At 42.8% G+C, this 26,632-nt stretch overlaps 13 protein-coding genes across 13 annotated transcripts; 5 read left to right on the top strand and 8 right to left on the bottom strand. All coding sequences in view use genetic code 12, as the record gives it.

Annotated features, from left to right (window-relative positions):
• Nucleotides 1–19: 19 nt before the first annotated feature.
• On the bottom strand, nt 20–3,133 carry ISW2 (DNA translocase; the record flags this gene model as incomplete). Its single annotated transcript, XM_034155493.1, has 1 exon — nt 20–3,133. One exon carries the CDS (start codon nt 3,131–3,133, stop codon nt 20–22), a length of 3,114 nt encoding a protein of 1,037 aa, XP_034012332.1.
• A 911-nt stretch (nt 3,134–4,044) lies between these two features.
• Nucleotides 4,045–5,148, bottom strand: DIURU_002800 (uracil-DNA glycosylase; the record flags this gene model as incomplete). Its single annotated transcript, XM_034155492.1, has 1 exon — nt 4,045–5,148. One exon carries the CDS (start codon nt 5,146–5,148, stop codon nt 4,045–4,047), a length of 1,104 nt encoding a protein of 367 aa, XP_034012331.1.
• A 42-nt stretch (nt 5,149–5,190) lies between these two features.
• DIURU_002799 (uncharacterized protein) lies at nt 5,191–5,724 on the bottom strand (the record flags this gene model as incomplete). The annotated part of the gene is made up of 1 exon (XM_034155489.1): nt 5,191–5,724. One exon carries the CDS (start codon nt 5,722–5,724, stop codon nt 5,191–5,193), a length of 534 nt encoding a protein of 177 aa, XP_034012330.1.
• Nucleotides 5,725–5,909: 185 nt separating this feature from the next.
• DIURU_002798 (translocon subunit) lies at nt 5,910–6,116 on the top strand (the record flags this gene model as incomplete). The annotated part of the gene is made up of 1 exon (XM_034155488.1): nt 5,910–6,116. One exon carries the CDS (start codon nt 5,910–5,912, stop codon nt 6,114–6,116), a length of 207 nt encoding a protein of 68 aa, XP_034012329.1.
• Nucleotides 6,117–6,194: 78 nt separating this feature from the next.
• Nucleotides 6,195–10,461, bottom strand: DIURU_002797 (uncharacterized protein; the record flags this gene model as incomplete). Its single annotated transcript, XM_034155487.1, has 2 exons — nt 6,195–8,252; nt 8,575–10,461. 2 exons carry the CDS (start codon nt 10,459–10,461, stop codon nt 6,195–6,197), a joined length of 3,945 nt encoding a protein of 1,314 aa, XP_034012328.1.
• A 263-nt stretch (nt 10,462–10,724) lies between these two features.
• On the top strand, nt 10,725–11,024 carry DIURU_002796 (uncharacterized protein; the record flags this gene model as incomplete). Its single annotated transcript, XM_034155486.1, has 1 exon — nt 10,725–11,024. The coding sequence occupies one exon, from the start codon at nt 10,725–10,727 to the stop codon at nt 11,022–11,024; it is 300 nt and encodes a 99-aa protein (XP_034012327.1).
• Nucleotides 11,025–11,226: 202 nt separating this feature from the next.
• On the top strand, nt 11,227–11,997 carry DIURU_002795 (uncharacterized protein; the record flags this gene model as incomplete). The annotated part of the gene is made up of 1 exon (XM_034155485.1): nt 11,227–11,997. One exon carries the CDS (start codon nt 11,227–11,229, stop codon nt 11,995–11,997), a length of 771 nt encoding a protein of 256 aa, XP_034012326.1.
• A 98-nt stretch (nt 11,998–12,095) lies between these two features.
• On the bottom strand, nt 12,096–13,235 carry GAL7 (UDP-glucose:hexose-1-phosphate uridylyltransferase; the record flags this gene model as incomplete). Its single annotated transcript, XM_034155484.1, has 1 exon — nt 12,096–13,235. One exon carries the CDS (start codon nt 13,233–13,235, stop codon nt 12,096–12,098), a length of 1,140 nt encoding a protein of 379 aa, XP_034012325.1.
• Nucleotides 13,236–14,513: 1,278 nt separating this feature from the next.
• Nucleotides 14,514–17,843, bottom strand: DIURU_002793 (karyopherin beta; the record flags this gene model as incomplete). Its single annotated transcript, XM_034155483.1, has 2 exons — nt 14,514–15,019; nt 15,305–17,843. The coding sequence occupies 2 exons, from the start codon at nt 17,841–17,843 to the stop codon at nt 14,514–14,516; spliced, it is 3,045 nt and encodes a 1,014-aa protein (XP_034012324.1).
• Nucleotides 17,844–18,372: 529 nt separating this feature from the next.
• SEP7 (septin) lies at nt 18,373–20,019 on the bottom strand (the record flags this gene model as incomplete). The annotated part of the gene is made up of 1 exon (XM_034155482.1): nt 18,373–20,019. The coding sequence occupies one exon, from the start codon at nt 20,017–20,019 to the stop codon at nt 18,373–18,375; it is 1,647 nt and encodes a 548-aa protein (XP_034012323.1).
• A 541-nt stretch (nt 20,020–20,560) lies between these two features.
• DIURU_002791 (NADHX epimerase) lies at nt 20,561–21,262 on the top strand (the record flags this gene model as incomplete). The annotated part of the gene is made up of 1 exon (XM_034155481.1): nt 20,561–21,262. The coding sequence occupies one exon, from the start codon at nt 20,561–20,563 to the stop codon at nt 21,260–21,262; it is 702 nt and encodes a 233-aa protein (XP_034012322.1).
• A 63-nt stretch (nt 21,263–21,325) lies between these two features.
• DIURU_002790 (uncharacterized protein) lies at nt 21,326–22,366 on the top strand (the record flags this gene model as incomplete). Its single annotated transcript, XM_034155480.1, has 1 exon — nt 21,326–22,366. The coding sequence occupies one exon, from the start codon at nt 21,326–21,328 to the stop codon at nt 22,364–22,366; it is 1,041 nt and encodes a 346-aa protein (XP_034012321.1).
• Nucleotides 22,367–22,475: 109 nt separating this feature from the next.
• DIURU_002789 (chromatin-remodeling ATPase) lies at nt 22,476–26,318 on the bottom strand (the record flags this gene model as incomplete). The annotated part of the gene is made up of 1 exon (XM_034155478.1): nt 22,476–26,318. One exon carries the CDS (start codon nt 26,316–26,318, stop codon nt 22,476–22,478), a length of 3,843 nt encoding a protein of 1,280 aa, XP_034012320.1.
• Nucleotides 26,319–26,632: the final 314 nt, after the last annotated feature.

The following is a 26,632-nucleotide window of genomic DNA, read 5'->3' as shown; positions in this document are numbered from 1 at the left end:
ACTGCTTTCGACGATGTAGTTACTCGTTTCTTTTTATCTTCTTTGGAACCCTATCTCCAGGCGTTTCTGGAGTCACGCGCTTCCCATTTGGTTCGGTGGATCCTGTTCGCAGGGAGGTAGCTTCTTTCTTGATTCTTTTTTTAGAGGGGCCCTCGGCTTCTCTCAGTAATGCAAGTAAGAGGGTAGTGATACGCCGACCGATCTCTTGGGGAGTACGCAGGAGAAAGTACCAATCAAACTTGAACAAATCCAGGCGCATGATATCCTCTTTAATTTTTTCGTTGAGACTTTCCAGGAATAAACCATACTCATGAACTTTCACCAATAAGAAGCGATCCTCAGCTTTAGTGTAAACTCTTTTGGAGCTACTAGGAACAGATTGCACTGTAAGATTTTCAAGTGGATCATTACACGCCTCCAACTTAGCCTTCAACAACTTCAGCTGATTTTCTAGCTTAGCAGCTTTCTTTTCTTGAGCCTCAATTTGCAGGATGTATTTCTCATGGCCCTCGATTTCTTTATAGCGGTCCCAAAAAGTGGCAGCATAACGGCGAACTTCGTCTTCAGGCTTCGCGGAGAGAGCTCTTACAATCTCATTTAAGTTAGCGCGCCCAAATTTCGCCAGCGCGTGAATGAAATTGGTGAAGTCTCGACGACTCCAAGTGGTGAACAGCTCGTCTAATAGCTTTTGTTTAAGCATGAGTTCCTCCTCGGATAGAGGTACCACTTCGTCAACCTTGCGTTGCCAGTAGGCCATTTTTTCTTCCTTCGTGAGCCCTGCTGTCAGAAGATTTTCATCATCGTCATCATCTTGTTGCTGATCATCCTCAAATTCCACTTCATCGTCACTGTCAAAGTCGAAAGCCAGATATTTGTACCCTATTTCTTTTTTATAGGCCAATTGTTCACGGTCCAAAAGCGCCTGAAGTTCAGGAGGTGCAAATTGGTGATCTTGCAAATTTATCTGTTTGGGTTGCTTGAGCTTAATGGTAGTCAGCTTATCACCTCCATTGGAATTAAGGACATCTTTGTAATAATTGTCAACCAGATACTGTTGCTCTTTTCGCTCACGTCGCAGGGGGTTGATCCATCCGCCTTGAAGGGTGAAAGATTGGGCATCTTTCTTCTTAAAATTTTTGCCATCCCACTCGTAATTTGATCCACCATCGAAAGATATATTTTTGAGATCGTCCAAGCCAAGAGTATTAAACTTTTGGTTGAGCTCCTTCGTGCGCTCAGCACCACGAGCAAGAATGGCGTCGATATCATCGTCAAACATCTCACTCTTTTCTCCTTTCTTCCTATTCTTATTTTCGAAAACTTCTTTAGCGCCATGTTGGATCATTCCAATCAATGCATCCTTCAGATTTACAGCATTTTGGCTGGCACTATTTTTGGCAACCTTGTTTAGTGTCCGTCCTTGTTGAATGACCAACTGATCAAGACGAAGCTTTTGAGCGGCCTTTTCAAGTACCTTCTCCTCAGCACTCTTGTTCGTTACAAATCGATACACATAGACCTGTTTTTGTTGACCAATTCGGTGAGCTCTATCCATAGCCTGCAAATCTGCTTGGGGGTTCCAATCTGAGTCGTAAAGAATCACAATGTCAGCCGTCGTTAAGTTGATCCCCAAACCGCCAGCCCGAGTGGTTAACAAAAACACGAACTTTTTTGAATTTGGAGCATTGTATTCGTCAATTGCGGCAATACGATCTTCATGAGATGTCAGCCCATCAATACGACAATACTCGTATTCACGAAACATGCAATAGTCCTCAAGAATATCAAGAAGCCGCGACATTTGCGAAAAGATAAGAACTCGCAGACCTTCTTTTTGAAATTTCTTAAGCATTTTGTCAAGAATTATCATTTTACCCAGATTATACACCAAATGCTCGTCAGTGGTATAAGGTGGCCCTGGCTCTGCTCCATCAAATAAGTATGGATGATTGCAACATTTTCGCAATTGCATCACAATGTTAAGTAATCGCGTCTTGGCTTCACGCTTGCCAACAGCACCATTTACTGCATCGATATCCTTTTCAAGAAGTTTAGAGTACCAATCAAGTTGCATCGGTACCATGTCGATGTAAACGTTGGATTCTTTTTTAGGAAGTAACAGTTTTTCGACGTCCAGCTTCACACGGCGCAATAGAAATGGCAGCAATAATTGGTGGAGTTGATTTACCACATTGTCCTGATCACCCTCGTTCTCTTGAAACCAAGCGTCGAATTGTTCTGAGTCACCGAAAACATCAGGCAATAAAAAGTTGAGCAATGCCCAGAGTTCGTGCAAATTGTTTTGTAAAGGTGTCCCAGTAATGAGTAACCTGTTTTTCAGGTAAAATAGACGGATGATCTGAGACAAACTCAGATCTTCATTCTTGATTCTGTGTGCTTCATCAACAACAATATATTGCCAACGAAACTTCTTGAGACATGCCTTCTCTCGAATGACCATCTCGAAAGAGGTGATCAAAACATCGAATTTAGCTTTCATTAATCGTTTTGATATTATCTCTGCGCGCTCCTCTTTATTCCCTTGAAGCACACAAATATCCACATCCGGTGTCCACTTCGCAAACTCTCGCCGCCAATTATCCAAAGTCAGTTTCGGTACAATGACAATGAAAGGCCCATTTATGCCTTTGTGGTGGCGTAAGAATCCGAGAAATGAAATGGTTTGGAGCGTCTTACCTAACCCCATTTCGTCAGCCAAGATGCCCAGTAAACGATTCTCATAAAGTGATATCAACCAGTTGAGACCTTGAATTTGGTATTCTCTAAGAGTTCCACCTTCGATGTAACTGGGCGATTCGGTGAGCACCGTAGCATTTGGCTCATGATCCTCCTCATATAACAACTCGGCATCCTCTTGCTTCTCAGTCTTCCGCGTACGGCCACCACCGCCACTTCGATTACGCGTCTTAGAAGGTTTTTTGTTGAGTTCGGCGATTTGGCGTCGAAGTCCGGCGTCCTTAACTTTCAGCATATCAATGAAGTGGCGGAAAAGTGGAGTAAGGCCGACGAGATACGAATACCGCCGTACGACATCATCCCCGTTTGCGTCGAGTTTTTTAGCTTCCTTAGGGTCACCATCCAAAAGATATCGCTTGCGCTGATCAGGATTCATCGAGCTGGCAAGTGGTCAATTTAGGGGTGACCAGAAAAAAAAACTATGAGTAGGGCAATGGGTGAAGCGGCCTGCGCAGACCGTTCTGTGGTGTGCGTCTAACCCTGCCAAGGTGCAGGGCCAAAAAAATAAACCTCGTGAGTGAGAGCCGATGAAACATCTGTGTCATGACGAAGGGCGATGAGTGCAGCTCATCCAAATTTGAGATTGTGAAAGACTCAGATAACTTGATGATCTATACTTATTGGGTGTCAGTCAGAAGATAATGAGCTAGACCTTGAATACTTTATGAAGTCTTTCGGAATCAAAATGGTTGCAAAATGTGTAGATTTGACAGCCGATTGCCCCAACTTTATTTTCAATTGACTGCCATTTATAAACCAGAATCGCAAAGCTCTTTCGAGTTGATTATCTCTGCATCTACCGTTGTACTTCACCCTTTGGATTGTATTGTGGCTCGCTAAATTTATATACACGGTAAGTGGGGAATCTTCATGAGCATGCACGTCATTTCATTATATGCAGAACGTGTTTATCAATGTTTGATTTGCCACAGAAGTGATCGGAGGTTGTCGGGTACATCATCGCGTTTTGAAGTATTTAGTTTTGCTATATATTACAAATATCGCGTTAAACATGAATTTGTATAGGGTATTCTGACATCGCATGCCATCTGAAATGGGGGAACCCGCGTCGACAACATCTCGAGCCTGTTTTCAGTCCAGTCGCGCGATTCACATACCTCCGAATCTGGCTGCGGAAATTTGATGGAAATCAAGGAATAAATTTTAAAATAGCAAATTTGGGCACATTTGAACCAGGAATTTTCGAAGAAGTCCGTGGTGCATTGAATATTTTCGTAAATCCTATCAGATGAGCATAAATCGGAGTGAAGTCTATACCAATGTATGCTACATTACAATATTGTTTTCAACAATTCCCCAATCTATTTTTGGTTTGCCGTGTTCCTCGAGCCACCGATTACACCGAAGGAAGACTTGAGAGCTGAAAAATCCACGAGAAGCCGATAAAGGCGAGGGATGCACTGTCTTCAATACAAAGAACTTCAGCAAGTCTTGATTAAGTTTAGAGACTCTCTGCTGAGCTGGCAGACCCCAAGCCATTATAACGAAACCATCGTTTTTGTGATAGTCGACAGCTGATTTGATAACCTGTTCTGTAAATTGTTCCCACCCATGTTTGGCATGAGAATTAGCTTTATGAGCCTCCACGGTGAGACATGCATTTAGCATGAGAACCCCTCGCTCGGCCCATTTGCTCAAATTACCCCCACCTGTAGACTTGCTCCCGGACTTCGTGGGATCCTCAAAATTAGGATAGTCAATCGCTATTGTCTTGTAAATGTTTTTGAGAGAAGGGGGCGGCTTGGTTGGTTCTAGGACAGAGAAAGCAAGACCATGTGCCTGGTTATGGTTATGGTATGGATCCTGGCCCAAAATCAAACATTTCACGGATGGAAGGGGAGTCAAATGAGACCAGCTATAGATCTGATTCTCGGGGGGGAACACTGTCTTCTGAAGATCGCCTTGTTGCTTTAAGAATCTCTTCAAATTCAAAAAGTACGGCTTCGTTAACTCTTTGTGTAAAAACACCAACCAACTAATGTGCAAATAATTGATTTCAGTTCTCAATAAATCACGCTCCTCTTGGTTCAAGCCGCGAATCCAGCTTTGCTTGTCAAAGTCATATCGAGCACAATACGCATCATAATCTAATTGGGTCATTTTTTGTGGAATTGTCATTTGGGGGGAAACTGGACTGGATTCATTGACGTCGACTGCTGAATTTTCCAGTTGTAACGAACGACCGTTTGCCTCCTTTGGCTCTTTTGAATGAGGCGAGGGGGTATTTGCTTCGTTCGGTACTCTGAGTTCAGATGACGTGGAGTCAGTCTTCCTGACATGGCTTATCGGTAATTCTGGTGTTTGAACATTTTTTGCTTTCTTTGTCGTTTTGAAAAAGTCGTAGATGGTGGCTCCTCTCTTCTGTGACATGACGCGTCTGAAATTTCCTTCGCGATATGATGTATGTGTTTATTAATCATTTGCACTCATATGTAAAATTGTTGAAGCGAAGCCATCTCCTTCCGCAATTTCAGTTCGGCTGATGAGTTGTTTCATACGAAGAAGATCAGTCTCGGAACCGCCATGTTGGTAGCCATTGATCTGTCCATAGTATGACGATCTGACAATCACTTGATCAAAATAGTGGTCTCGCAATTTCATGTACTTCTCCGTATTTATTATTTCCTCGTCGAGATTTCTGTTGGAGTTTTTCAAGATTGACTTGTTTGGTTGGTCTCGGCGTTGGCGCCAAAGTCGATTCTGCAACGTGCCAACCTTTTCGTTGAAAACCACAAGTTTCCTCGATCGCATATTGTGTAACGATTGTGGTTCCTCTTGCTCATGGACGAGTTCGTGAAACGACTTTATCAGCAGACTTCGTCCTGGCTTTCTATGCAAAGAGTGATCATCCATGTTTGCCCCATTGCTGGATTTCTCAGAAAGATTTTCAGCAGTATCGAGAGTGGCATCGATATGCCTCCTTCGCCACAAACCAAAGAAACCCATGTTGACATTGTTGGTCTGTGTTACAATTGAATTTATACTTATGCTACTTTTACTCTACTCGGCCAACTCTCTGCGTAACAGTCTGTAAAGCCTTGCAACTATGGAAACGCGCACCTGCATGTAAGTTAAGAAACACGTAGAACGAAAATTTCCACGCTTTCGACGGCTCTGATCCCCAACTCACTATGGCGTCCGAAGGCATTGAGAAACTCACTGAAGTACCCGTCGAATTTTTCAGAGATGGTCTGGCTTTCATCAAGAAGTGCCAGAAGCCCGACCAAAAAGAATATACAAAGATCATAAAAGCCGTTGGCGTTGGTTTTGTCATGATGGGAGTTGTTGGTTACGCCGTCAAGTTGTTGCACATTCCCATCAGATACTTGATTGTTTGAGTGTTACACTTGTTTTACGGGTTCAGGGATTAGAAGAAGTGTTTACACTATATTTTAATGAATATAACGGATATATTTTCAATCATCATCGTCGTAAGTGACATCGTCATCATTAATAGGATAAAACGGCGACGCTATTCCCACGAACGCATCGGAATGAATGTTGAGCTTTGCTGTTCCCTTTTTGCATGGCGATTCAGCGGCAGCCGCTTCATACGACATGCCATTCTTAGAATTCGGAGTTTCTGTGATTATGGCAGAATCGGTTCGTGGTAAAGGCGTCATGATTGCGACAGGACTTGACGCGATAACAACAGGACTATCAGTCGGAGAATACTTTCCCCACTGGCGAGTTTCCAGTTTTTGAGGAGTCTTGAAAGGCAGCAGATTCGCTGATGTCACTTTTATAGGCGATGAATTGACCTGTTCCTCACTTGCATCCATAAGCCGCTCAAGAAGACTTGAACTAGATTGTGTAACCTGACTCGCCGTTTTCGTCGAAATGGTCTTGATAGGAGTTGCTTTGATTTGTTGTGTCAGGGGTTGATCATGTGTCCGTTTACGTCGTTCACCAAACAAACCTTGTGACGATCGCGTAAAGGATGTGATTGATCGAAGCGAACATCTATCTGTCGATGGCAGTTTGGCCAGACTAGTGTCAAGTGTACTCTTCAGTCTCTTCACGCTAAAGTCGATTTGTCGCTTTTGCAATTGCTGCGTGCTCATTGATGAAGCGAAACTCGAAGAAGTTCTCTTGAGCGGGACAGTTGGAAATGGATCAGTGTGCAAAGATTTGGCTAACGTGGGTCGATCCTGCATCACACGCGAACTGTATTTGTTTGTCGCTTTCGAAACAGATTGCTTCAGAGTATGCTTTGGTTGGCCCGATCGATCTAATTTTGGTTTTGATCGATGCTTTGGGTATTTGACAGTGCCAGCCTTAAACTTGTGAACCATGAAATTGACAATTTCTGGAAGCGATCTCTTGAAATATGGTACAACAACGTACGCCAAATATTGAAAAACTCTGGACTCTGTTACCCCGCCCGCCATATCCAACGCATCCCAAAGAAGTAGACGATCAAGATGGGCATTCATCGACAGAAACCATTCAAAGGTGCTATTATTTTCGAATTTTAAAGTTGATGAGATCAACGACGACTCTCCACCCATTCCCAAGAAAGTCGGTACAATCTTCCGTTTGGTACCTGAGCGAATCAATCGTTTTCTATTCATACGCTCCTGCCGTCGTTGTTCTCTATCAAGTATTTTAGCATTCGATGCAAGAAAATCACCTTCGTCAACTTCGGCGGCCACAAGAATCTCCAATAATAATAACAACTGAAGACACGTTTCACGAAACTTTAAATCTGCCACGATCTTTTTAAGATTTTCTTCCAAATGTCTAACTTCATCCAGAGCGACCCCTGCTTTGGCTTCAGCCTCCGAGACCAAATGACGAAACTTATTACTGTATTCAAGATCAAACCCGGCACTTGCGTGCTGTAAGCAACCGAATTTATGAGAATGTCGCTGCTCCAAATCTATAGCTTTCAAAAGACGCCTTCCCAAGACAGATTTCAAATCGACACCATGCTGCTGACTCAAAACACGCACACGTGGTAGTGTTGTTTTGGGAAAATACGTTAATGGAATATTGAAAGAATAAAGCACGGAGTAATAGCGATCGTCTAAGAACTCTTGTGCGTCTTCGAAATCGGGGGCATTTTGCACTATTGATGTTTTCGGCGACTTCATTAACAGAGAGTCTGACATCGAAAATTTTTCAACATGAATCCCATACAACTGGTTTTCTAACTCCGATGTCCACTCCTTGTGGCAATCATTTAACGAAGTCGCCAATATATGTGGTGATTTGGTCTGTGAGATATCATTGATAGATTCACTCGACAATAGGTATATTCCGCAATGATCTTTTCGAATAGGAAACATGATTGCTTCATTGCCGTTATATTTGACATGTGTGTAGGGTTCGAGGCTTGAAGTAGGACAGTTGATAACAAACAAATTCTCCTCGCGGATAGCGATTTTTGTAACATCGATCGATGTTAGTTTCGTTGGTAGAAGCTCAAGTGCGTTGAGTTGTCCGGGAGTGTTTTCATCATCCATAAGTAACTGCAAAAGGCACGTAAAATCAATATAGCATCGGAGTGCAATTATTTTAGTTTGCGACTGGAATGGATAAAAGATGCGCGAGTACGGTAATGAAATTTTGATTACACCCGTACATACAAATCATGGAAGAAAACCACTACGATATCATTACTTCCAAAGTACGGATTAATGTCACATGCTAATACTGTAGCAGGGTATGACTTACAATACACGTTAATAGTGCTACACCGCTCTTGACCAATGATTCCTACCCCCAAAACCAATGAAGTTATTTGAGCTATGACCTGCTTTGTCGAGTGCCTCTCCAAATCCAAATGGAAACGAAAGCCACAATTGTTAAAGCACTCCCCGCAATCACAACGTGTTTGAAATTCTCTTCCATCCTCTCGTCCCGATCATGCTCGATACCAGGCGTAGCCAGGATTGGATTCTTTGCAGCATCCACTAATTGTATAAATAGCTCATGTAAAGATGTTGGCCAAGCGGAAGATATATGCAAAGGCAGAGCCAAGTGAAGATCACGAGTATAGTTTTCCGGTTGTATATCCAGACGCTGTTGTTGCTTGTCCAAATCTGCTTTAAGCGCGACGAATACTGAGGGGATTTCGTCAACACGATCACTCAATTTCTCCCGAAGATCAACAAGATACTGGAACAGGTCCGGATCACTAGAATCATAACAGTAACAAATCACATCACAAGATTCTAAGCGTTCACGATTTTCCAAAATAGCCGGTTCCAAATCTCCTAACTCTTCTAGAATCAAATAACACTGTTTTCCCCCTCTAAGCTCAATGTCTTTTACACATATTTTGGGTTTCAAAGTTGGTGAATACGTCTCCGAATAAGTATCTCTCAAAAACAGCTCAATTAATGAGGATTTGCCCAGTTTTGGGGCACCAACCAAGAAACAGTGAAAGATGTTTCGATCACTCACCGCTTGTCTATAATACCGTCCCTTCCTTTGACGACGCTTACGCTGTTTGGTGACCTTCACAGCTGGTATGCATCCCTCATAGCCCAAATAAGCAAAGTATTCGAGAGTCGTTCGATAGTCCAAAAAAGTTGTCAAATTCCATTGAGCAAGCCAGCCCTGAAGCGTACAATGTCCTTCGTCATTGCATACAATCAGAGCAGGAAAATTCAGGTCAATCCAAAGTTTAGGAATGCATGGAGTAGGTGTGAACAAATTGTCGAGCTCAACTTGACTGAGACCCCCATCATTATCCTTGTCAAATTTTAAGAACAAGTCGACAAGGAAGCGATACCCGGTGGGACTAAGTTCCACACTCAGGTGAGGATGAACATCGAGATGTGGGTATAAGAATCGATCGCTAAGAGAAAGCGAATTCGTGTAATGGAACGCTCGAAGAATACCCCATATAGTTTCGTGACGTCCCCGCTCAGCATATAGCTTATTGAGCACGGCGAATGCGTCTTTTGACATCTTTCGGGAATGCTCGGTGTCTATTGGAATGACAACTTTATTGAGTGTGCCCATGATCTGTTCAAACTCATCCTCATCCAAAGACTTGCCAAAACATTTTTGATGAAGTTCAGCAAATTCTTCATAGTTAAGAAAGCCGTCTTGATCTTTATCACAAAGAAAAAAAACCCTTTTGAGAGCTTTAAGAGCTGCTGATTTGAGAGTTCCTTCCTTGGAATCGAATAATGGCAGTATTGGATGTGTGATTGCTCGCAAGCAAATGTAGAATGCCTCAACAATGTTGTAATCATTGTTTGCGCTACAACGTATGCATGCTTCGATCTCTTTGAATTCGTTAATTAGGGGGATAAACTCCTCCAGATCTTGTCGTCTGGATTGTTGCTGAGATAAAAGATCTTGCTTATTAGCACATACAACAACGGGTATATTGATTCCCATGGACCGAAGCATAGGCATCCATTGCAACAGAATTCTTTCATAAGAATAGTGATCTGAATATACAAGACAAACCACGTCAGCACGTTTTAACTCTTTATGTAAAACACCCAGAGCTGAGTTTGTATCTATGATTGTGATACTCTCAGGAATATTTTCGATGTCGTCAGCCATGTCTGGAAAGTCATGTCTTGATATTGTAACAGGTGCCATGAGCGTGTGTACCGGCTTTGACTCACTAACAAACGTCAGAATCATCAGCGTTTTGCCCACAAAGTCATCACCACAGACAACTATTCGAATCGATGGTGGCGGAGATGTTTGCATGTGTAACCACTAGGATGCGGAAGTGGAGGCATAATGCGCTTGAATATCTGAGGAAGATTGAATTTCAAAATGATTACAAATCTATCTGTTGAAATCAACAGCATACATGTATAATGAATGCAACATGGAGCTACTTCGCCCAATTACCAGGGCTGCTTTGGGATTCAAGGAACTTTATCAAACCCCCACGTTTCACTAGACTAACTTAGTCGTCAGTCGCACCAACCAAAATTGTCGAGATTGTGATCTGACTACAAGTTATCATGTACCGCAGGATTGTGCCATCCATCAGAGCACGTCGTTGTCTCCATACTCCGCCGATGGATACATACGAGAAGAAAATTTACGACATGCTCCAATCGCATTTCCAACCAAAGCAGCTTTCAGTAAAAGATGTGAGTGGAGGCTGTGGTTCCATGTTCGCCATTGAGGTTGAAAGCGATAAATTCAAAGGTATACCCATGATCAAGCAACACCGATTGGTGAATGAGTTATTAAAGGATGAAATCTCCCAATGGCATGGATTGCAGTTGAAGACAAAGGCACCCAAAATTGTTGGTTAGTTGTTGACCACAAAGTGAATGCATTGATCCCTCTAAGACATATTACCATCAAGTATTTATTAGGTATGTTTAAGTAATGAGGAACAGGAGAAAATCATCTATATCTTAGTCGTTTTACAGACTCCGGATATTTCTGGCGTCTCGATTTCGCGGATTCGATTTTCATCAAGGCATCTCATCGCGCGTGCAGATCCATTTACACATGTCGTCCACGGCTTTTGTCAAAAGACTAGCATCAAATGATGACAAAGTCAGAGATCAGGCTTTGGAATCTTTGAGAAGATTTCTTGGAGCCAAAAACCTGACAAAGTTGCTGTTACTTGATCACGATAAGTTGTGGAGGGGACTTTTTTTTGCAATGTGGTACTGCGATAAACCTATTCCCCAACAAAATTTGGCTGAAGACTTGGGTCAGTTGTTTTCGAAAGTCGTATTCAAATCTTCAGTGGTGCCATTCTATCATGCATTTTGGGATATCATGATCAAGGAGTGGCCTCAAGTCGATAAGTGGAGAGTTGATAAGTTTTTATTGTTAATTCGGAGAGTGGTTCGGCATATGTTCAAATTCTTGTCTCTGCAAAACTGGGATCTGTCATTAATAGATTCGTACTTGGAAACCATTCAGGACACCGTTTTGCTGGGTCTGGACAAAGTACCCTCGGCATTACCATACCACGTCATTGATTTATATCTAGATGAATTGGAGCGTGTCATGTTTGACATTAACGGCGAAGAGGAAGAGGTCAACGATGAAGTTGAACTCTCGAATGAGGAGAAGCAAGCAATTGTCGCCAAGGTGCCCGTGGATACTCTTATATCACCCTTCAAGAGATTATCCACTGATGCGAAAATGAAAACGCTTAGGGAGAGATCTTTAGAAGTTGTTCAAGATGAGCGCTTAGTGGAATGGGGCTTGAGGGAGGCTAAGCATGAAGACTCAAATAGCGATGATGAGTGGCAGGGTTTTGCCTGATTTGGTCTTTTTCGAATCGTACAAGATTTGTTCAATTAAAGAAACTACGCCAGGTCTAGCTTCCTTTGTCTATAATACATATGCAGTATATAATGCCATCACTTTTCCATATAATGAACGTTACCGTCCAATTCCTGTAATCTAGCAGCGGCTTGTTCTGACGTTAAGTCTCTTTGTGGCTCACCCAACATCTCAAAACCCACGCAGAACTTCTTCACCGTGGCAGAACGAAGAAGAGGTGGGTAGAAATGAATGTGGAACCAAGCACAATCGGCTTGCTCATCGTCATATGGTGCCTGGTGAATGCCCATAGAGTATGGGAATGACGTGTTGAAAAGATTGTCGTACTTTGTAGTCAAAGTTTTCAAGATTGAAGCCAAGTCGGCTTTGTGACTCTCAGTAAAGTCTTCCGTGGAGCGAAGATGTTCCTTTGAGACCAAGAGGGTTTCAAATGGCCACAATGCCCAATAGGGGACAACAACTAAAAAGGATTCATTTTCACAAACCACCCGTTGACGATGCTTCAATTCCAATTGAACGTAATCTCCCAACAAATGCGAACCATGGGTCTTGTGGTATGCATTCATATTCAGCAATTCTTCCTTCACTTCCAGTGGGATGATATCCAAACACCAAGCTTGACCATGGGGATGAGGATTAGAGCAACCCATAGCGAAACCTTTATTCTCGAAAATTTGCAAGTATTTGTAAGGTGCACGGCCAGCAGCTCTATCCTCATCACACTTACGGTATAACTCTTGCCAAGTGTCAACAACTTTCACTAATTGGTCCTTTGACATTTGTGGTAATGACAAATTATGTTTGGGAGAAAAACAAATGACAAAGCATTTGCCTTTGACGCCTTCAGTTTTCAAGAGACGCTGCTCAAGTGACCCTTCTTCCCACTTTTCGGTATATTTCGGTTGATCCAATTTCACTGCTGGATAGTCATTATCGAAAATGTATGTCTCAGTATACTTTGGATTGGAATCTCCGGTGGCTCGAATGTTTCCCGGACAAAGGTAGCATTTTGGATCATATTCAGGCATTTTATCCTTTTTAATCTCCTCACGAGCCCCTTGCCAGGGTCGCTTTGCCCGATGAGGCGAGCACAAGATGTACAGGTTCGTCAAAGGGTTGAAGCGGTGGTGGGAGTGGTTGGTGAAATCAAACTCTTGCGTCATTCGTTTGTATGTGGGTGTCTGCTCTATAGGATTCAAAAGATGGTTCATCAGCATTGTGACGTCTAATTTATACAATTGAATTTGTCGCAAGTATAGTCAAAAAATTGACGAGCTCAGAAAAAAAAAGTACAACGTTGTATTTTTCGGGGCAATTCTTTCTCTATGCATAGTAGGATTGATGATCATGACAAAACTACTAGATCAACATAGTGATCAGAATTTCATGCCTGCAAGAAAGGAGAGCTAGGCTTCAAATCGAATTAGTCACGCAGAACATTATTATCCCTCGAGTGTCTACATGAACATAGGGAAGATGAAATGCGCCCTCGATATCGTGGAATCGATAATGTGACGTTACATTTTTGCTCGCCTGAGTGAGGTAAAGGCGCATCATTCGTAAGCTATAACACAGTATATCGCATGCAAACTATGTCAACTTTCCTTGAATTGGAGACTAAATCCGGGTAACTCTTTGATTTGCAAAGAGTCCGATCTAACCTCATATTGAAAGCGTTCTCTAACATTGGCAAAATATTAGAAATTTGTGAGAACGAAATAAGTCATGGGTACAACGAAAACTTCGCTAATTGTACAACAATTTGAGTTTCGAAGGTCAACTTGCTCGGTCAAAAATGCTTCCATCCGCCAATGCCGCAACTATCTCTCATCATGTGGTGGAACTGAGTAGAGCTCGCGTGTTCATCAAGTCAGTAATCAGTCCTACTGAGATTCATGTGAAACTCGTACTTATTTTGAACTCATTTCGAACACCATCATACATGTTCAGATCTCATTTTGAATAAGCAAAGTCAACTGGTAATCTGAGACAATTCCAGGAAACTTGTTACCATATGTCAGATTCAATTGAATTAAATGGTAGTTTACTTCAATGACGGTAACTGATTTGATGATCCGAATATCTAGACGTTACCGTTCTACGAAATGAGTTTCTGGACCGGGTCCGCATTAATGCTCATATCAGGCACTATAAACCAATCTTAAGCAAGTAATTTCATGTAGTACACGTTATGACAGCAGTTTTGAATGTGTCTCAATCGTGAATATGTTTGTGAAAGTACTCGAGCTCATCTCGATGAGGGCGTCAAATTTGATCGACAAATCTGTAGTAGAATGGAAGCAGGTATTGACGCCACAAATGTTGAAAAGAAGAATGCAGTCGTGATCAAATTGGATGTAACGCAGTCGAAAATGTTGCAATGTCCGCTTTGATGGCTTCGAAACGGTAGAGTCAGCAAAGAAAATGCACTTACACTTCGTTGCTAGTGGTGAGTGAATCTAGTCAAAAATCCAAGCAGTTATCCCTTCGAGCGTTCATTGAACAATTGCTTTGACCCTACGATCAAACATGGGCGACTTTATAGGCATGTCAAGTGAATAGAAAGGATCTTTCATGACATAGTCGCTATAGGCTGCATAAATCTTGCGATACACTTCAGAGACCAGCTGGAATTGCTTCGAAAGTTCGCCTTTGCTAGAGACTTCGTCCATATGAACTGCAGGATTACTTGTCGTCACCACGATAAATTTGATTCCAGTCAACAGTTGAAAAACGTACAAGTTGAAAAGTTCTGTCTCGATCAGTTTGAGACCCAGTTTGTTGGAATTCAGCGTTTGGAACTTGCCCGTTTGCAATAGTTGCTGGTTGTTAAACGAACTTGCCAGTGAATTGGAGGAGGATTGGTAATTCGGATCAATCGATGAATTCAACTTCAGCGCAATGGCATGCATACCATGAAGAGTCCCCGCAAGAACCAAATAGTCATTCGCACTGAGCTTTGCAAGTCCAGGGTTCACATCCTCTTGATAAATCAAACCTCCTGCTTTATTTAGGATGTAAATCAGATATATCTTCATTGCGTACTTTTGTTGTTCGTTTCAGAGCGCGCGCCTAGTATAATTTTCGTAACTACCTTTATTAGACATATAAAGATTATATTGCATATGGAGCACCACATGTACTCACGGTTCAACACAAGCGATGAGATTCGATGAATAGAGACAATAGAGACAATAGAGATGTGATTAGAGGTAAGAATGAATAGAAATGAAGAATGCACTTATGCCACACTAGTGGTTTTCGATTTGACGCTTCTGTTGGTCACGGGCCCATCTTGCTGCTTCCTTAGTCTTTTCATCGAAATAAGGGCACAGGCGCGTTTGACGAATGAAGTCAGTAACCCATGGTTGCAGGTAAAGTTGAAGGAGATGCCCTTGAGGGTACATTGCGGCAATATCACCAAGTAACCCAACAGCAGTTCGAACAGCAGATTCGTCGTAGGCCAGCAATTGGTGGATGGCTTCAAATATAGCACTGATAAATTCAGAAATTTCCCCCGGTGAAGTCGAAAAGGCAGTAACAATACCGGCATAGCAATCAAGAACTGCCTCGCGCAAATTGGCGATATACTCCGTCGATTCCAACAGAGAGTCAGGCGCCTCAGTCCGTTGAGCTTCCTGACAGAAACCCATAGTAAATTTGAGATAGGGTTGGTAGCTTGTTCCAACCGAGGTCGCGACGTCACCAAAGCACAGGATGATGGCGGGACGTAAGTTTCTTCGCGAAGACTCCGAACTAAGATCAGTCGCAAGCAAATTCATAAATCCCTCCAAATACTGACCAATATTGGGTCCAAGAGATTGCGCTAAGTCGGCAACCAACCCAACCGCAACCACCGACAGTTGCAGTTCATTATTTTGTAAGGCCTGTGTCAAAAATGGCAAGAATGCCGGCATATACTTGACAAATCTTTCACCAACACCAGCAGCAACGGCGGAAATCGCCATCAATACGTCTTCTTCAATCAACGCATTGTCTGGGTTCAGAAGTAATTGAAGGAATAACTCCATCAATTGGTCCGCAGCACCCAAAACTTGATTTTGCAAACGACGAATGATATTCGTGAGCAATGCCAAAATATTCATCTGCAATTCTTCGCAGTTTGCTCGAGCCTCCAGTTCAGGCATGGTTTGCTGCTTAAGTTCAGTTGTCGATTTGAGTCGTTCCAAAACTTCCGTGGCTAATTGCTCAACCAATCCCAAAGTGTCAGCAGCCAGATGAATGACGAAGGCCGACAACGCCTCATAAGCTGCCAGTCTCAGAGAATAATGATTTTCTTGTTGAGCCAGTAATTCCATAAGAACCGGAATGATCGTCATGTAGCTGCTAGACATAGGTGAAGTCTCCATAAGCTCACCTTCAGGTGCAACTTCAGCCAAAATGTTGATCAACGTCCAGCAGCAATTGGTAGCTACCTTGGGGTGGTCCCCAAGTCCCTTTAACAAAGCTTGCAAAATGGGACCCAAATGAGTGGGAACATCAATAGCGGAAAAGCAAAGATCAGCGATACGCCCCAAGCACCACGCCACAGTTTCCTTCACCTGCAAAGAATCGTCACTCATGAGATTCAAAATGGGCGCTAAAATATGTTGAATCATTTGCGATAACTTTTCCTTCAGTGGGCCATCAAGAATTGAACCAAACGCCATTACAGCAGCCTCCCGATCACGCCAGCTCTGCAGGGTGATATTGGCACCAACAAAATTGAGGGTAGGCTCAATAAGATAATCACCCACGTCCTGTGCGAAAAGCTGCAAACAAGCACCTGCGGCCATGGCCACGGACCAATCATCATCATCGAAATCTTCGTTTTGACGAGTTAATAAGGTAAGAATAGTAGGCAAGACTTCCAGAAGAGCAATAAGCGCAAAATTAAACAGGCGCTCAGTGGTTTGACCTTCTTCAGCTCTTGCAGCAATGTCCAATTCCTCTTCGCAAACTGTCAGCCAGAACTCAATCGCCATGCATGCCACGCGTTCATCGGCCAGCTGCATTCCCAGAACTGTCAACCCATAAAGAGCCTTCTCCATGTAGATATTCATGAACTGGTAATACTTCAGCATGATACGAGCAAGACATCCGAAAGCAGCCGCTTGAAGCTCAGATGAGTCAGCCTGGGTAGCCTCACACACAACTTGCATGATATAGTTACGTTCACCTTCCTTTTCAAAATTTTGACGGATGAAATCCAATGAATTAAAAAGAGCTCCTAGAGCGGTAAGGCGCACCTTCGTCGACGTTTCGCTAGCTTGCAGCACCCCTTGCAAAATAGCAATAAGAATTCCATTCGATTGAGCAAGAATTGCAGGATTGTTGGGGTCTGAAACCTCACAAATGTACCCGATACACGCTTGGGAAACCTTTCGCACATTTTCGGCTTGTGTGGATGAGGTGTTTTCATACAAGGCAGGAATTAAAGTGGGCCACTCGTTACGAGGAAGCTCAATCTCAGCAATTGCAGCCACAAGTTGGGACGCCGCCGCCCCTACGCGCTCTTCGGGCGTTTGAAGTGTGGCGAGAGCGTCAGCCTTGATCTTTTGCTTCAAGTCAGTCCCGAGCTGAATCCACCGCTGATGTTGTCCTGCTTTAACTCGTTGGTCCTTCAGCGTAAGCTGATTTTTCAAATTCAAAGCTGCAAGTTGACGAACCTCGGGTTTAGCATTGGTATTGGTAAGTGCCTCGGTAAGATAAGCAAGATATTGGTCAAAGTGTGACAGTGCTGCCTCTCTGAGTTGAAGCTCAGCCGCCGTTCGTACGTTGACGTCCGGGGAAATCCCGTTCTCCAACACAGTAACAATGTCCATGGCTATGGATAAGTGGCGAGCGTTGCGATGAAGATTACTTTTTTTGCACAAACTCTTTTGCGCGAGTGAGCCGGGGAGTGAGAAACGTAGCCAAAATATACAAATCATTGGCACAAGTGTATGATGAAAATCTAGATTCTCTTCTCGTCAGGAAGAATGGCTACAAGTTAGTAATTGACGCGTTATAAACATAATAAATAATAATCATTCACTAATCTCTTTGCTTTATCAAAACTCGGATTATTGCTGCATACGAAGGCTAATATTATATCGAGAGTGGCGGTGTTATCTCAAATATTGAAACTCAAGAATAAAAAACATGACAAATTTTCTCTATCTAAGCTAAACAAGAGTCAATTGACACCTGATCAACCTTTGGTAGCAACAATATACTTAAATTGTTGGCAACCCCCCACAATGCAGGATGACATTCCAGGAAAGCTTATAAGAGTGGTCTGTCGAAAAAAAATCTTACATAATTAATGAGTTGATCGAACCAAGTCGGATATTGAATTTACGTTGGTCTGTTCTAATACTCATGCGTCAGATTTTGATGTGACACGTGTGTTTGATCAAAGTCTTCTGAAGCATCCTCAAAATGTGATTCATGGACCGGCTCGGGTAAGGGTTTTTCACGATGGCGTTCTTTTTCCAACTGTTTTAGTAAAAGCTTCTCCTTCGCTTTTAACATTGCCGCTTTTTGTTCCAATGCAGCAGCACGCGCTGCCAATTCCTTCGCCAGTGCCATTTCCATCTCCTCAAGTTTCTGCTGTCGCTCTAAAATACGTTCATGTCGAATGACATAAGGAACTGTTTCCGAAATTTGTCTCAATTGATTGCGCTGAGGCCCGATTGATAAGCGTTTGAATCCTTGTTGTGATGCCAGTTTAGGTATTTGAGCAGATGGCGCTAAAGGGTTGTCCATCAGCACAGTCAGGGTCAGCAGCGTAAACAGACTAGTGTCTTTGAGCTTAGGCAGAGGCATGTCTTCGTCTAACGTGGTGGTCTTGTTGTAATCGTTAGAGTGAACCGATGTCAGATCTAAGCCGCGTTGTATTTGAGCTAGATTCAGCAAACTCGGGACGGTTGCGTTAAACTGACCACCATTATAATCGTCTTCCCCACCGTCGGAGCTCTGAACACCAGCAACTTTCGACAATCTTTCAGTTCTATAAGTCTCGTACAAGAAATCATGCGTTAGCTCTTTGAGGTCACTCAAGTGGGTTGACAAGATAACCAGGCGAAGAAGACTAAAATCCAGAAACTTGGGATTGTCAATGTCTACTAAACCCCAAGGATATTGCCTTGCGCGAACAGTCTTAACATCATTTGTGTGAGGGTTCCGAATCTCATATTCATCTTCCGAAGAGATGATTGCAAAAGGGACCGTGTTTGCTAGATATTGGCATTCCGCAATCAAGTCTTTATCATCGTTTACGTCATAATCATCAATGTACAGATCAAACTTGAAAATAGGAACATTGAACTTGTCAATGTCTATACGGATCTGCTTCTTGAACTCACGAAGTTCACTTTCTGTAAATGAATCGGCCTTAGCAATTATAGGAATGACGTTCACGTATCTCGACAATCTCTTCATACACGTGATGTCAATTTCACGCAAACCATGTCCAGTTGGAGTGATAAAATAAAGTAAGACATGGACGCGGGTGTCAACAAAACGTGGGTTCCGCTTTATTCTTGTCTCTTCCGCGAGAACCAAATCGAACTGCTGCTTCAAATAGTTTTCAATTTCAATAAAACAAATCTCGTTATTCAAATTTTCTCCAAAGCCGGGCGTGTCAATAATGTTGAGTAGCAATTTCTGGCCATCATCATCTAAAATTTCAACGTTTGTTTCGGTGAGTGCAATCCCAGGCTCTTCCCCAGCAGTTTGGGGGTTGAATTCATGACGCGTGAGTGTCAGAGTATTGGGTAATGCCACGAATTTAGACAGAGTGAACAGCAAAGTCTTGGTATCTGAAAATGACACACCTTCGTATTTGTGGCTCAAGGCCTTTTTGTTCAACAAACAATTCACAAAGGTTGTTTTCCCGGTTCCCAGTTCCCCCACAATCATGAATGTAAGCTTGGTTCCCTTCTTTGCGTCCTTTCTGTAGTTTATCAATGGACTCAGCGCCACCATTGAAGGCGATTCGTTCAAGTAATCAGCCATCTTGCGCCGTTAAGGTAAAGCTTAGCGTCAACAGCCAAAGGCAGGGAGTGAATTGGTTGTGTGTTGTTTTTTCGCCAATCGTGTCACAACGCGCGAACGTAGGACACGTACCTGTTAAAGATTTTTGCATGCAGGTGTCGTCACGGCCATGAGTGCGATCCCAGATATGTATGTTCCTTTCACGATAAACCGCTTTCGTCGGATGAAAAACCTCAAGTTTACCACGGAGAACAAGATTTAGGTTAAGATTCAAGTTTGACATTTCTGCGTTTGATTCTTGAGGATTATGCGTCGCGGAAATTCGAAATTGAGGATGTTGGGGTAAGCGAATGAAAACGAATTGTTGGTAGTCCCACCTTCAAACTATATACTCACGTTGCTGAGGATGTAGGGAGAAATTACTACAACTTGTTCTGTGGGTTGTTTCAGAATCAAGCTTATCCCAAGAATACATGTTGAAACACGTTTCACCGTATGCAGTACCCTTATCTATATGTACTCATGAATGGTACGATCAAAGTGCACCGTGAGAGCAACTGCTATGACATTCAAAACTATAGCTTCAAAATCCGCTGCTTTACTCGACTCGGAACTCATGTCAACAGGAGGATTTACTCTTGAGCAATTGATGGAATTAGCGGGTTTGTCCGTGGCTCAGGCAATCTTTCATCAAACACCGCCGCCAGGAAAAGTCCTAGTGCTTGTAGGCCCTGGTAATAACGGCGGTGATGGATTGGTTGCCGCTCGTCATTTGAAATTATTTGGTTACGATCTAGCTTATTATTATCCAAAGAAACTGGAGAGGGAACCCCACTATGCAAAACTAGTTAAAGAGTTGGAAGATTTGAAGGTGACTGAGTTGAAAGCGTTAGAGGATACCAAGAGGTACATGCATCAAGTGGATTTGATTGTAGATGCTTTGTTCGGGTTCTCCTTCAAGCCCCCACTTCGTGAGCCATTTGGTGAAGTACTCACAGCTTTGAAAGCAGCCCGTGAAAAAGCTATTATATGTTCAATTGACGTTCCTCTGGGATGGGATGTTGATAATGGTCCAATAGATGAGGAAATCAACTTTGACCCACAGATGTTAGTCAGTTTGAGTGCACCCAAACCCTGCAGTCTCAGGTATCATGGTTATCATTGGTTGGGTGGCCGATTTATCAGTCCCGAAATTGCCAAAAAGTATGGTATCGAAACTGTGACGAGCAGATATCGCGGTTGCGACCAAGTTGTTAGGTTATAGTTTTGATATTAAATCACGTGAGATCTCAGAGAAAAACAAGTGAAATCACTTCGGCCATACGTTATGGAGGCTGCACCTTATCTGGGATTTATTGTCCAGGATGTCATAAACCAAAAAAATCAGGAGGAAATTCTACGTCAGCAAGCGGTTGAAGTTACATTGGAAAATGGAAGCACGGACTTTATACGTCCTGAAGCCATCTTTTTGCGAGGCGTCGATGAACTATCCACAGATGACATCAAGGCTTTCATCAATTATTACGTGAACTTCACGGTTGAAAAGTCTGAGGACGATGTGATGAATTACAGGGAAATCAGTCAGGTTCCATTCAATGTGCAATGGATCAATGACTCACTGGCTAATATTGTTTTTGACTCACACGACGACGTGCGAATGGCGTTCGAAAAGTTGTCCCCTGAGGAACTTGTGATAGAGCCTGAATTTGTATCAAATGGTGCTTACGTCCAAGACATATTGAAGGAACGTCTGACATATCTGTATGAACCAATTGAAGCATTCAAAAAGACTCAATCTCTTTTCGCACGAATTGACAAACCCCAAGTGAATGATGACGCTATCAAAGAAGAGACCCTGAAGCCGATGCTCAAAATAAGGCAACTGTTGCGCTCAGACCAGAAAGTTTCCGGAGCCTCAAAGTATTCCAGATACTATTTGTTCAACGGTGACCCCGAACGTCATAATACTTGGTATCGACCTCGTAGAAAACCTGATCGGGATTCCGATGAACAAGTACAAAACCTGACCATCCAAAATGATGATGAGAAGGATTTATTCGCAGATCGAGTCCGTGGCTCTCATCGCTCGAGAAACGAACTGACGAATCGCAGAGGCCGTGATCGTGATGAAGATGAGGATCTTTTTGCAGATCGCTTGAGAGAGGTATCCCCCGAGCGTTTGAGCGAGCGTCCTAGAAAACGTGGTCGATCCGGTCGTCGAGCTCGCAATCGTAGCACCCATCAATCGAAACCAAGCAAAGCTAATCAATCCACGGTTGAATCGAACGATAATAATGCAGGGAATGGCATCAATGCTGCTAGTCCTGAGACTGGCGCTCTCAATTCCGAGTCACGCATGGAGCTCTAGCTCAGATTCGATGAATACACACATTATACAGCCAATGTCATCTCATCATCTTTGTAATTAATGTATATCATTTTTGTTTATTTACTTAGCCCTGATAACAATACACACCTCATGGTGCAGGTGTACCCGTGTTCAGAAAGCGACCTTCACCTTCATGATACAACTCCTCCAATCTTCTGCTTGCAACAGGTGTAGCAGTACCAGACAGCGTTGCATCATCCAGTGGAGCGTCTTCACCCAACAATAAAAACGCAACGTCCTTCTTTTTGGCTTTCTCCTCGTCGCGCTTTGCCAGCTTGAGAGTAGCTTTACCTTCCATGACGACTTGCTGCACTTGCTCCTTTTGCTTTGCCCTGTCTCTCATTCTCTCTTCAATGGTATTACGCATGAGTAATCTGTAAACGGTCACTTGCTTTGTTTGACCCAAACGATGTGCACGATCCATAGCCTGTGAATCTATAGTCGGGTTCCAATCTGAGTCATAAAATATCACAGTGTCAGCCGCAGTCAAATTTATACCTAATCCGCCAGCTCTTGTGGATAATAGGAACACAAATAATTCTGGTTTTGTTTGCCAATCATGAACAAGATCACGACGATCGTCAAGTTTGGAACTCCCGTCAAGTCGAATGAATTTGTGTTGACGATAAGTCAAATATTCTTCCATCAAATCCATCATTCGAGTCATTTGAAAGTAGAGCAAAACGCGGTGACCGCCCTTTTTGAGTTCCACTAAAAGTCTATCCAAGGTAGCAAGCTTGCCCAGTTCCGTGATGAATCGATTCATGGAAGGCATGCGAATATCCGAGTAATCGTTGAACTTATTAAGTTGCATTGGAAGCATGTCAGACTTAGGATAAAGCGTCAACGGAACACCAGCCTGCTGAAGTGCGTACTCCTTTTCCAATGATATTGGTAATAACGCAGCGCGAATATCCTCGTTGAAGAGTTCATGCTGCCACTGAATTTCAAAATTACGGGAGGAGCATCTGGCTCTAATTGGGGGAGCCAGAGCCGCGGGCTTTGCAGCCGGCCTCATGACATTTAGGTAGTGTTCATCATAAACGCATTGATGCACGGAATAGAGCTCACTCAACGGACCAGTCAGGTTCGCAATAACACTTCTTTTGGAGTTAGCATTGACTATCAAAAGTAGTTGCAGTTGTGGGAAGAAGTCATCATCGTAAAGGTACTTGAATCGTAATCCCTTTGTCCAATTGATGTCGGTATACTGTTTCCTTTCGATTGCTTGGAGTAAAATCGACGTATCGAAAGCTTTGCGAAGTTCTTCATTCGAACTATCGACCAAGTTGAGGTACAGTAAAGCTGGTCGATTCTCAGGCAGCCAGACGTTAAATTTCTTGTTGATGATAAGACTTTTGTCCACGGTTTGACTGTTCCATCCAGGAGTCAACAACTCATCATAAATTAAGCGAGGAACATTATAATTGATTGCGTTTTCAGTAGAATAAGACAATTCAAGTTCAGTTTCTCGAAGGAAGGAACCCGTCTCTGCGAAGCTTATCATCAGAAACGGCAGATCAACATCAGCTCTCTCGAATAAGTCAGGATGATTGCAAACCTTTCGAAACTGCATGACTAAGTTGATCAACAGGTTCAGATCATCACCCAGCTGTGAGCTCAGCGAATCCAATAAGTCCATTACCGAAATTTGAGAACGCAACATCTGATAATACTTTTTTTGTCGATTCGTCAAATCACAATAAACATCAATTTCCTTTTTGTCACCAAGCTCCAGTTGAACATTCTTTTTGATACGACGCAACATGAACGGCTTTAAAATAACGTGAAGTCGCCGTAACTGTTGCTCATCCAACGTAGTATTGCTTTGAGCATGGCTTTCAATGTCCTTAGAGAACCAATCACTAAACTCGTCGTGTGAATCAAAAATCAGCGGCATAATGAAGTGCAAGAGTGCCCATAACTCTTGCATTGAATTTTGGATTGGGGTTCCTGTCAACAAAAGCCTGTTGCGACACTGAAACAGTAACAAAGTCTTCCATCGGGACAGCTGAGACGATTTGATGGCCTGAGCTTCATCAAGTATCATATATTGCCACTTCATCTTTTGAAAGTATGCTGCATCAGCTACCACCAACTGATAGGATGTCACCAAAACGTGAAAAGGAGCAGATTTATCGTATCGTAACAGTTTGCGATCCCAAAATTTCCGCAAGACTTTGCGATCTTTCGCTGAACCCCAATAAGGCAATACTTTGAACTGAGGAACAAATTTCGTAATTTCCTGTTGCCAGTTATGTAATGTTGATGCTGGTGTCACAACAAGAAACGGGCCCCAAATATTATGTGTCTCAGCAAGATAAGCAAGAACGGAGATCAGTTGTACCGTCTTACCTAAGCCCATTTCATCAGCAAGAATACCATTTATACCTTGTTCATATAAATTGGCCAACCAGTTGAGACCCTTAATCTGATATTCTTTGAGTGTGCACTTGAGCATTTCGGGTTGCTTAATTGATAAATCGCCCATCAATTGAGGGTTCTGGAAATTCATTTCCTCTCCATTAGTATCGGGATTGGTAAAGCCATCTTCGAATTCTTTCGCCCGATTTTGATTCAGTTCGAAAGCTTGTGCGGCATTTGCCATTGCTAAATTGCGGAGGTCTTCGTCATCAGCGGTCTCAAAATTCAATTGTGAAACGTCGGTACGTTTTGACCCCTTAAGAGCGTCGAGGTCTGCCACACTGTCATTCGAAGATTGTATTATTGATGGATCTGCATCAGCTCCTTCAAGTTCGGCGGTCTTGATCTTTTTGCCAATGAAATGCGAATACAACTCCGTTTGCGTTATAAGGAAATTGAGCTTTCTCAGCTGTCTTTTGGCTTCCCGTTCCTCTTCTTCTCTCTTGGCTTTGTCTAACAAGTCTTTCTCGTGCTTCTTTTTGAGATCTCGCTCAACTCGCTCATTTCGTTTCCAAAAGTTAAACATTTCACGCATGGCCCTACGGGCCTTAGTAGTCAAATCTTTCTGATTCTTGTTATTTCGTAATTGCCATCTTTTAGCTTCTCTGGCGGCTAAAATCGCAGTTTTCTTTAAGTTTATCATACGAGCTTGCGTTGATTGTGACATTAGTCTCAGTACCTTAGGAGCATACTTTCGCAGCATATCCTTCCATATGCTGATGTACACAGAGTCGTAGTGTTTTGTGACCTTTTTTTGCTCTTTCGTCGCATCATCAACATCGATTTCATCATTTTCCAATTCTTCTGTATCTTCGATTCCGTATTCGGGCAGCATTTTCCGTCGCTTTTCTCTGGAATTGGGACTGACCTGAAAAGACGATACCTCACGTGTACGATTTCTCTTGTTTTGTCTGGTAGGCAGTGTGGCGAAACCAGCAGCTACTGCAGCAGCAGCAGCTGCTGCTGCTCCCGTACCACCGGTACAAGTTGCCAGAGCGGCTATATTAGGTCGTCTCTTGCGAGATTTCAGTTCCACTCGGTTTAGTTCTCTTGTGGTACCCCATCTATACTCTTTGCCTCTAATGGTATTATGATGAAGAGGTCTGGTAGCATCAAGATAATGCAATTCCTTATTCTTGTTCGTGTCAGAAATTTTGTTGTTACGCAGACTGATGTCCTCTGCAACCACTCGCTCAACATAGTTATTGGTAATGTCAGCTTGCCTCAAAATGATGTTCAGTAGTTTCACTTCATCAAATTTCATTATACGTAAGCGATGGTCATCCATTTGATAGTTATCCAAAGCGGTGATGGCTGATATCTTCGTTTCAAAGTGGTGTTTATAATGAGGATCGATCTGGGCTCTCTGCGTATTCGCCACGTCTATAGACGGAACTGTAAGAGACAGCACAATTGATGAGGATTTGTGTTTGCTCGAATCAGTACCCATCGCAGAGCCATTTGAACCTCCATTCTGTCTTCCACTGAGCATAGACGTAACGTTCATGATGTGAAAAGTTCGCGTGGTCAACCTCAAAAAGTGCTCAGCGAGCAATGACGAATCTACGAAACATCGAAAGCGTTTTGCAGCAAAGCTTTATTAGCAAGCCGAATCAATGCCAGATAACTTACTTCGCCATATAAAATCGATTTCGAACTCTTGTACCCTATAGTTCATTGTCTACTACTTCGTTACCTTTGCCATAATGTTCATGTCCAAAAATCGCCTAGTGCGATTCGTTCACTTTACGATTGAAACACCAAGTATTCGGGATAAGACTACAAAGCCTGAATAATCTAACGGGAGTGTTCATTCATTTC

Source organism: Diutina rugosa (assembly GCF_008704595.1).
Source record: "Diutina rugosa strain CBS 613 chromosome Unknown scaffold7_size311281, whole genome shotgun sequence".
Classification (NCBI taxonomy): domain Eukaryota; kingdom Fungi; phylum Ascomycota; class Pichiomycetes; order Serinales; family Debaryomycetaceae; genus Diutina; species Diutina rugosa.
The sequence above is the reverse complement of the archived record's forward strand: the minus strand, read 5'-3'. Positions and strand labels throughout refer to the sequence as shown.